Raw genomic sequence first — 10,836 nt, 5'->3', positions numbered from 1 at the left:
TTAATGGTTCTATATAATTTGATTTTATCATTAATGGTATTATATAATCTAGTAGAAGTGAAAGCTAAAGTAAACGAGGTAGCTTCAACTTAGAACCGCTAATGGTACCCCATATTAGATATTCAATGCATAGAACCTTTAATACCATTAGCAGTTCTATCCATAAAACCTTTAATACCTTTAGCGGTTCTATGTATGGAACCGCCAACGTTATTAGCGGTTTTATACTGCCAAAATTCCAAACCTAGAATCCGATCCTACATGGACAGTATTGTGGGAAATAGTTTTTAAACCAATTTATATAAGAAATTAATTTGTATTTTAGCATTATTCGGAGAAATCGCTCTACTACAAACTATTCCGTATAATTTTTTTATTTTTTTTTATTTTTTATTTTCACATCCCAACTAGCATAATTTCTTGTGATACAAGACACAAACGAGAGAAAAAAAAAAAGACACAAATTGGCAAATTGATACCTTCGTTTCTTCTCTACCGCCATAGGCAGCCAACTTCCCGAACTCAAAACTTTTAAAAAAAACCCGGAAGAACAAAAAAAACCAAAAAAAAAAGAAAAAAACAGGGGAGAAAACCTAATTATACTTCTCTCTCCTATATTCTGAAATTAACCTGTATTTTTCAGCTCTACTCAGTTATTCAGAGAGTCTGAGATTAATTAAAGCCAAATATGGTAATTTCTGGGTTTTTATTTTTTATTTTTTATTTTTATAATTATAATTATAATTATAACTATTTCTTTTTTGGATATTGTTTAGTTAGTTATTAATTCATTTGTTGGATTTATATGGTGGGCAGGCAGCAAGAATACTCGCTCAAGTTCTTGTGATGGGTTCTGGGATGTTAGTTCGGGCCGTTGCTCAAGCTTATCGTCAAGCTATTGTTAGTAAGTTTCCTTCTTCCTTCTTTATTTATTTATTTTTTCTTATAAATATTGTACATTTATTTATTTGATTATAATTGAGCCAAAAAAAAAAAAAACCCTGAATTATAGGCTTTTTTATGGGTTGTTCACTTGTTGAGGGTTGATGATTTAGATGGGACGGTAAGTGGGTTTTAAGATGGAATTTCAAATGGATTATTTGTGGAGTTTTTTGGGCTATTGACGTATTGTTGATTGGGAGGAATGCAGTGACGAAAGGAAACGTTTAATTTGAATGAGATGAAAATGTACAAAGCTTTTGGTGAACATCACTTTAAAACTATACTATCTTGATGCTCGATTCATTATCGTATAGACATATAAGGACTTTGGGGCTTAGCTCATTGTTCTCTGTAGATTTATGAATAAGTGTTGTTTGGGGGATTTATTGACATTGTGATGAAGATTGTGGAAGAAGAACATACTGTTTTTCTATGAGTTAGAAGAATAATTTGTACTATATTATGCTATTGAAAACTCCATGATTAAGATGGAGGAACAAATGATGTAAAATGGAGTGAGTTAGTTGTGGATATAGGATCCTTTAATTCCCTGACAGTTCCAATAAGATTTCATTCTTGAACAAAAATTCATTTTTTTACTTATTTCATCTATTCCATGACCGAAACAGGGGGGATACACATTACACCACAATTTTGAATCCGAAGAGAAATTTCAAGAAATGGCAGATCTTTCAAAGAATTTAAAGCTTTTTATTAGTTATTGAAATAGGAATGTATGGTATTTCTGTTCCCATACAATCACTTTGAGTGAGATAGGAGTTCGGTTCTGGCTACTTGAAGGATTCCATGATTTCCATCTTATCAAATTGTAGTTCATTAGTATAATACTTTTACAGCCTGTCATGTAATTTATGAAGTTTCTGTCTCATTTGTAAAGTTTGATGAAGTCTAATTTGTGGATAGGTCTTAATCTAAGACCTGAAAGGGAGAATTTCTTAATTATTGCCTTGATAGTAGTATCAAGGTATCAGTTTCCAATATTGAGTCAATATTTTTCTATTAGAAGATTAATGTAAGGTCCTTTATATTCCGAGGAAGTACAATGCCAGTGAATTTTCTATAGAGGTTTGTTTTTGTGCTTTTCTTTCCATTATAAAACTTTTTCAATTCCCCAGTTCTAAGTTCTTTGAATAGCATCAGTTGAAGGGTCTGAATTATTGGATCACGACAATTAAATTGAACGGGGTGACAGCCTTGGTAGGGCCTATGTGCTCTTTAAGGGAGATTTTAAACTACATAGCTTTATCTCCTATTTGTCTTCTTTTTTTTTTTCTCGTGATAATACACATGGTTGTGAATACCTTTCTTTATGCAAACAATTTATACAATCGGAACAACTCTTGATATGACAAGGGAAACAAGAGAGATTACATTGTTTCTTTATGAGAATCCCTGATCTTTTTCTCTTTTGTCTTAATTGAATGCCATTTCTGCCTTGTCAAAGATTTTGGATTTTTATTAGGGTTTGGAAATGACATCATCAAACTTAATGACAACAAATAATTTCTTATATGGTCTTAACATTTTGAACTAAATTTGGAGGAAGGCTATAGTCAACTGTCTAGATGTCCCTGCACACCAGCTTTATCCCAAATTGAAGTTGCTGGAATTTCTTTATGTAGTTTTCTCCAGATCATCCATGTTTTTAATGTTGAGAAGTTTTCAATATTTGTTTGTTGTTTGGCGAGGTGAGGTGGGGCATGGAAGGAAAGTAAGGGAGAAAAGGTGATGGCCTTCCTTTACTTAATTTTTGCTAAATAAGTTAATGAGAACCTTTAAAGGCTGTAATAAACTATTGTGAAGACTGAAACTACTGAAGAGTCCTGCAGTCCACTATGTTGTTTAGAGTCTAAACCGTTAATATCAATGGTCTTTTTTCTTTCTTAACTGCCCAGTGCATGTTTTGGGTTTGTGTATAGATATCGATTCAACAAAATTGAATTTGTTAGACCTTTTCTAATCATTTCTTGCTGGCTCTATCGTGAAGTTTTGGCAACTTTTGTGTGATTTTACTTTACTGTACTTTCATAGTTTGTATTGTGCATTGTATTGCATGGTAACTTCTGATTGGAAAAGCCAGCTGAAATACTTGTACAATACGTGAAATATGAGGGGAGAACGGACCATTACCAAGTTTTCAATATTATTATTATTTTTTTTTATTTTTTATTTTTTATATTCTCAGGTTGCTGATAATGTTTGAGAAACTGCAGTATTTCCTTGTGCTGCTGTAATATATGTTGACTTTTGCTGTTATATGATGTTTCATTCAATAATCTCTCAAACTTTTCATGCATAGTTTCTTTTGTTCTAAAATACATTTGCAGAATTTTTCAACCTTGGTTGTGAGTGTATAATGTATATGGTGCATGATTTGTTGTTTTAGTGCTCCACTTTCATAAACCAACATATATATATATAGATAAGTGGACGCATTAAGATAAATGTTGGGGGTTTTCTTTATTTAATTTCTAAGTTTACTGGAGAACAATTTTGGGTATCATGGTGCTTAATTAATTGTTGCTTTGTTTACTGCAGATGCGTCTAAAACTGGTACTGCACAAGAAGCAATGCAGAACACGGTTCGTAAAGCAAGTCGGGCTCTCACAGAGCAAGAAGCAAGACAGATTCTTGGAGTCCCTGAAAATGCCGCTTGGGAGGAAATTGTGAAAGTCAGTGTTCGTTCACCTTCTAAATAATGTATTTATATAAAAGCAGATGTGATTTTTAAGCTTTAATTTTCCTGTTGCATAGTTCTCCTTGTCATATATATTTTGACTTGTGCAGAAGTACGACGTTTTATTTGAGAGGAATGCTAAGCAAGGGAGCTTTTACCTTCAATCAAAGGTCCATCGAGCAAAGGAACAGCTGGAGAGTGTATATCAAAACAAAGGTCAGGGTTATTCTTGTTAAAAAGCTTGGTTGGATCTTCATTCCCGCAGGCAGTGCTGCTTTGCCTTAACATAGAATATTTTTAGTTAGAATGGTATTGTTTGAACAACATTCATTCTTTCTTGTAACTAGTGTGCCATTGCCCCATCAATCTGAATATCTGTGGCTACTTGTTGCATAAAAATTTCGAGAGTAGTTGCTTTCGAGTGGCCAAAATAATGTATGCACGATCTATTTTTTTTCTTATTAAAAGTTTCAAATGATGTCTTATCTGAATCTGTATTTATGCATTTAAAAACTTCATTTAAAAACAAATGGTTTTGAACTATATATTTATGCATTTAAAAACTGCTAGCTATATATTTATGCATTTATAATGAACCTTTATCTTGTTTGAATTTGCTGAAATACAAAACAAATGGTTTTGAATTATATATGGACGCCCCAAAACAACCCCGGCTTTGCATATACTTTCTCCGTTCCAAAATTAACTGAATAAAAAAAGATCGACATAGAGATTAGGAATAGTTCGTGAAATTTAGTTTAAAATCTTGAATGTGGATGAGGAAACCCTAAAAAGCTTTGGAAAAGAGAGGATGGAGAAAGAAAAATGAAGTGCGAAGTTCGTATTGGAACACCCAAAAAATTTTAACAAAAATGCGGGGAGTATAATTTTCCTTTTTGTTAGGTGCTAGATGATACAGTAGAAATTATTGTAAGAAAGCAGTTTTCCCTTCCTGAGGGTAAATCAAAACATCAGTTACAGGTTGACAGTAAATTGAACACATACATGCCATTTTAAGATAAGAGTTTCTACTTTTAACAAAATTCTACAAACAACATAACTTATTAAAAACAACTCCACTGAACTAACTCGAGAGTTGAGACACCCAAATGGCCAACAGAGGCTCAAGTGACAAGACCCCCCGCCAGATTAAATCAGCTGAAACTCAGCTTGAAATGAAATGACTTAGCGCACAACGGTTACAGGGCAAGATGCGTTGTTCACCACATGGTTGCTGACACTGCCTAAGAAAACCCTGTCATGAAGAAAACAATAAGAATAGTAAGATCCTTAAGCATAAGTGAAAGACCCAAGCCAGTTAGATAGTGATTTCCCTTTCGCTGGCTTTTAAAACAAGCATATATCATTCGATCAAAGGACTAGATTAGTACTTAAAATGAAATTATATTTTTGAGCAGAATTGACATTAGATTGTTCTTTTTTCTTAGATGGCTGCTATGGTATTCTTATCTATTACACCTGCATCTTTTAACCAATAAGTCAAGCAGAATTTATGCGGCCCAATACTCTGTAATCTATTCACTTCTTGATCTTAAGTTGGAGAAAGAAGAGGTTGTACTATAAAATTCATCATCTTGTTCAGATGTTTCATGCAGAACCTTACGCTCCACAGACCACAGACAATTGTTTTCCTTAAGCCCTACTGATGGTGTTTAATCAGTGGTTTTTCTTAAACTGCTTATCAATCCTTTTTTCACAGAGGTCTCAAGCTAAAATAATATCTCCAAACCAGCTTCTGGTATACTCATAAGACACTGAAACCCCCATCCCAAAATCATGCACCAAGTCACCATCCCTCCAACCCCAGCAATTCTAGGCCGAGAAAATAAGAATGGTTTCCAATTCTTCTTCTTGCTTAAGGTTCAAGGCCATATACTTTGCCTATATACAAGCACTATTTCATTATCTAACCTTCTTGTTCATCTGGGCTCCTTTCTCACTGACACCTTTGCTCCTCTTCTCCCATACTGCCCCAAAGTTTGTGCTGGAATTTACTTTTTTCAGAAGCCTGCCTAGTGAATCAGGACTATATGGGATCTTCTTGCTCAGGACAGGATGGGGTTCTAACTTTTGATATTGAGGGATAATTATAAGGTAATTTAACTCAATTTATTACATGACCTATTACTTAGGTACCGAAGAAGTATCTGTCACTCCTCTTCTTGCATAAGTAGGGAACTGGAGCAATTTTCAGAAGACTTACTATAAAGATGATATGACATTATTAAGCTTTATAGACAAAAGCCAGACAACCAATGAGATATAAAAAACATGATGAATCTATACAAGCCTAAGCACAAGGTAGAAATTTAACCAAAACCAACCTCTTAAGTGTTCCTAGTCCTCTGTTTCCGATAACAAGACAGCTCAAGGGAATGCTATCAATTGATTCGCATAACTTCTCACGAGGATCTCCCCAGAAGATTTTCAAGAGTGGGACAACCTGTTCGATAAAGAGGTCAGTTTCATAAATGAAGGGACACTACTAAAAACTCGAGAGCAGTTTGTTCCAAGAGTAATATATATATGCTGAAGGCTAAAAATTAATGTTATAACATACCCCTTTCTCCCGAGCTGCATTTTTCACAATCTCAAGCGTCTCTGCATCAGGTACGACTCCATATTTCTTCATGATGGTGGGGTTTGAGAAGTCATCGTAAGGGATAAAAGCTGTTGAAAAATCAAAATTCGAGTAATATGAGCCTTATCTTGTAACATAAGTGTTTGCTATTTGTACATTAAAATGCTATGTTCGGGTTCGTGTTTATGTTAATTTCGTGATCAAGGTTGCTGCAGCCTGCAGTCTTCTCTTCTACATAATCTTTTCTATAAGCAAAGTTTTCCCTCCTTTTTAATTGACTTGTTTTAACCATATTTTTTTGGCTTTGTAGGTCTTACAGAATACCTATTTTAAAAAGCTTGTCCCTTTAAACGCCCTTAAAAGCACCTCTTAAAGTGTCCAAAGAATATATTTATGCATCTGCTCTGTTTGTCATCCCCTTCTTTTTTCTTAAAAAAACTTCAGCAAAATTTGATTCAAAAAATTTACCCTTTTGTCAATTACAAGATTTGCTCCAAACTTTCAACTACCAAAAAAAAAAAAAAAAAAAAAAAAGAATGTCAACTAACGCAGTTGGTTAAAGAATACGTACGAGAGCCAGTTTTTTCCCAAAGCTGCATTTCACCGGACTCATAACCATGTTGAGGTCGAACCGTGATTAGAATGAGGTGATCACCCTGGCGAACCACGTTATCCAACGCCCACTTGAGCGCCTTCTTACTGCACACCGAGAAATCAACAGCAACTCCAACTCTCTTTCCTTCTTCTGCCATTCTTTTTTTTTCTCTTCCAAAGTCTCAATGAGATGATGAAGAAGATTGTAGAATGATTGAAAGTTGGAATAAAAATGAATGAATGAAATTGTCAAAAGTTGAAAGCGGAGAAAACTGTACATAAAAATGATGCGCCCCTAGTTTCTTACGAATAGTAAAAGGTGGAGAAGCTGACAAACAAGAGGAAATCATAATGTTACTGCCCCTTGTCTTTTCCGATTGCTACGGGTCCGAATTTGGAGTTGATTCTTCTCCTCTCTTCTCTTTCTTTTTTGAGAATCTTCATTTTTTTTGGAGGCCTGTGTCCACCCACATATGTAACCATGTAGCACAGAAACGTCTCGAGTTTTGAAAAATGGAGACCTATTTGAATGGGAAAGAAACCTCAAGTCCTAGAAGGTTCCGCATTTCCTAGGATATTAGACGAGTTATGGAATATGAACTAAGTTTGAAATTAAGTTAAACTAGATAAAGTCCATGTCACGCACGGTTTGTTTGTATTTTTCAAATAAAATATTTTATTAAATATATCTGATAAACTTTGTGATTTTATTCACTTACTTACTACTTGAATTTTTCATTATAAAATAAATTATTAATTTTGTTTCTCATATTTAGATAAAATTTCTAATATAAAAAGATAATATTTTATTTCACAAAGTTTCATACGTGGCTGGCCACAACGTATGGTCGGGGTTACTCGATCAATCAGGGGTTACTCGGACGATCAGAGTTATCCGGTCAGAGTATTGGTGTGTCTCAGCCGGCCACACGATATGGTCATGCACACAGAAAATGCATTGATTTTATTTTTATAATTAATATAAAATTTTAGATCTAAAATAAATTGCAATTCTTTTTTTCATTTTGGCTAAAATATAACATTTTCCTACGTAGCGCTATAAAAAACCTTATCTTACGTGGCATAATTCTATTGTAGTGTTTTAAAATATTAATCCTACGTGGCGCTCTAATAAATTTTTAAAAATTAAAATCCTATGTGGCGCTCTAAAATCTCAGGAAAAAACTCCTATATATATATATAATGTAGGAAAAATGGAAATTAATAATCCCACCTTTACACCTTATCTTCTTAAAATAGTCCTTTTTACCGGTTACTTATTAAACAGGTTAAAATCATCTTTTTTTTTTAATTTATTTTTTATATTTTTAATAAGGGCCTTCTACCACCATTACCAGATTTACCACTACCACCATCACCAACAATACTAAGACTTCAAGGGCTCACCAACCAGGCAACCACCACCAGCAAAGCCACCTCCTTCTTCGCCACTTGCCAGCCATCAAAACCCACTTGGGAATCTCACAAGTTCTTAACCCAAACTGAAAACCCCAAATCGGATTGTTCCTACCACATGAACCCACCACCTGGACCACCCAAAGTCCTACGGTACCTACCCCACTGAATCCCAACACCCCGAACCAGACCGTACCCAACCCAAAAACCCACCCCAACACCCAAAATCCAACCCTCCCTCCACCACCAAAATCTACCTCACACTAAAAGCCACAACATAAAAACCCCACCCAAGTCACTCTAAACCCGTCCCACTGATACAGGCAGGCTGGTGGTGCAGGGGTGTTTGTTAATGACGACGAAAGTGGTGAAGGAGAGGTGAGAGAAAGGACGGCGGAGGGGGCGTAGACGCTGTGGACGGTGGTTTTGAGTAGGCAGGGGTAATAGGATGGGGGAGGTATGAGAGAGAAAGCTTTTCTAATAATTAGAATTAATATTAAAAATGCTAAACCAATAGAATTGTGACAAGTGTTAAGTTAACCTATTAAATCGGTTAACAATCCATCAAGGACCATTTTGAGCGGATGAAGTTTAAAGGTGGGATTATTTTGAGATTAATTAAAGGTGAGATTGTTTAGAGAAGACCACCAAAAGGTGGGGTTATTAGTTTCCATTTTTCCTATAATGTATTATTTTTAAAATAAATTAAATGTATTATAAATAGATCTTATTTTAAAGAACTTTTTAAAACAAATAATATGATGGAATTAGAATTTATTATAAGTTATGATTAATTTTGTATATGTGAAATATTAGAAGTATATCAATAATAAAACTCTATACAACATTTTTATCTTAAAAAATCTATCCAAAATTCTCTTCCTTACGTGGCTTGACACTTGGTGAAAAACTGGAATGTCAAGTGTTGTTGTCTCGTGGCCTAGCTGCAAGACAAACTTTATTTAATAGTGATATGATATGATATTATATAGATTTTAATAAAAAAATAGAAAATCGGTAAAGATAAGTTTTAATCAGAAAAAATAATTTTGGTTTGGTCAAAATACTTTTAGTTCATTAGAAATAATTTAAGTGCAATAAAAAATATCAAGTTAATAGTAACATAGATATCTATTTAAAAATTAAACTACAAAAAGTACACTATTATATAAATAAGTGATATGATATCGTATGTCTAAATATTTTACATTATCAAAAGGATTATATAAGTACTTAACATTCAAACTAAAAAGTTTAAAAACAATACGGTCAAATAATTCGTTATGATAATGTAAAATATTTAGACATACGATATCATATAACTTATATTTATATAATAGTGTACTTTTTGTAATTTTGTCTGTAAATAGATATATACGAAGTATATGTTATTATTGACTTGAAATTATTTTTATTGAACTTAAATTATTTTCACTAAACTGAAAGTATTTTTACCAAACTAAAATTATTTTAACTGATTAAAACTTATTTTTACTAATTCTCTCTTTTTTTTTCAATAACTTAAATATTATTGCATTTTGTATGCAGGTAGCCCCACCATCTGGCTGGACAAAGTAACCCCTATAAAACTGACTAAGTAACCCCGTGATACTAACTGAGTAACCTCTAACATTGACTAAGTAATCCCTATCTATGACACTGATTAAGTAACCATTATAACACTGATCAAGTAACCCTATAACACTAACGAAGTAACTCTTGTAATAGTTGGAGCTACTTATAAAAGTTTGTGATTAAATATATTATAAATGGATCTTATTTTAAAGAACTTTTTAAAACGAATTTGATGATGAAAATAGATTTGAGTTATAGGATATTTATTAAAAGTTATGATTAATTTTGTATATATGAAATATTAGAATTCTATCGATAATAAAACTCTATACAACAATTTTATCTTAAAAGATTTATCCAAAAATCGCTTAATTAGCATCATATGTGTCACGATAATACATATTTACCTCCTACGTGGCGTGACACTTGGCGAGAAACTGGAATGCCAAGTGTCGCTTTCTCGTGGCCTGGCTGCGAGACCGGCTTTATTTATTAGTGATATGATATACTAGTTTTGTGCCCGGGCGATGCCTAGATGGTTGATAAAATTTTAAACTAACATTTTTACTTGAATGTTAAATACGGTCAAATAATTTGTTCTGATAATGTCGAATATTTAAACATATGATACCATATGAAGTGTACCTTGTGTAGTTTTGTTTGTAAATAGATATCTATGTTATTATTTACTTGAAATTATTTTTATTAAACATAAAATTTTATTGATTCTCTAATATATTCTTAAATAAATTAAATAACAATGCATTTTGTATGCGGCTAGCCACACCATATGGCTAGACAAAGTAACCCCTATAAAATTAATCGAGTAACCCTTGTAATACTAACTGAGTAACCTCTAACAGTGACTAAGTAACCCCTATCGATACCACTAATTGAGTAACCACTATAACACTGAGCAAGTAACCCTTATATCACTAACGAAGTAACTCTTGTAATAGTTGGTGACACTGTTTGGCCATCTTTGTATAAAAGTTTGTTATTAAATATA

General features: G+C 33.2%; 2 protein-coding genes across 2 annotated transcripts; one reads left to right on the top strand and one right to left on the bottom strand.

Annotated features, from left to right (window-relative positions):
• Nucleotides 1-258: 258 nt before the first annotated feature.
• On the top strand, nt 259-4,131 carry LOC110697271 (mitochondrial import inner membrane translocase subunit PAM16 like 2-like). Its single transcript, XM_021874636.1, has 4 exons — nt 259-691; nt 817-904; nt 3,502-3,635; nt 3,751-4,131. Exons 1-4 carry the CDS (start codon nt 689-691, stop codon nt 3,874-3,876), a joined length of 351 nt encoding a protein of 116 aa, XP_021730328.1. The 5' UTR covers nt 259-688; the 3' UTR covers nt 3,877-4,131.
• A 393-nt stretch (nt 4,132-4,524) lies between these two features.
• On the bottom strand, nt 4,525-7,259 carry LOC110697270 (universal stress protein PHOS32-like). Its single transcript, XM_021874635.1, has 4 exons — nt 6,814-7,259; nt 6,222-6,331; nt 5,986-6,104; nt 4,525-4,895 (listed from the first exon to the last, which is right to left on the bottom strand). Exons 1-4 carry the CDS (start codon nt 6,992-6,994, stop codon nt 4,826-4,828), a joined length of 480 nt encoding a protein of 159 aa, XP_021730327.1. The 5' UTR covers nt 6,995-7,259; the 3' UTR covers nt 4,525-4,825.
• Nucleotides 7,260-10,836: the final 3,577 nt, after the last annotated feature.

Source organism: Chenopodium quinoa, unplaced genomic scaffold, assembly GCF_001683475.1.
Source record: "Chenopodium quinoa cultivar QQ74 unplaced genomic scaffold, ASM168347v1, whole genome shotgun sequence".
NCBI classification, from domain to species: domain Eukaryota; kingdom Viridiplantae; phylum Streptophyta; class Magnoliopsida; order Caryophyllales; family Amaranthaceae; genus Chenopodium; species Chenopodium quinoa.
This window is presented reverse-complemented; position numbering and strand designations above follow the sequence as displayed.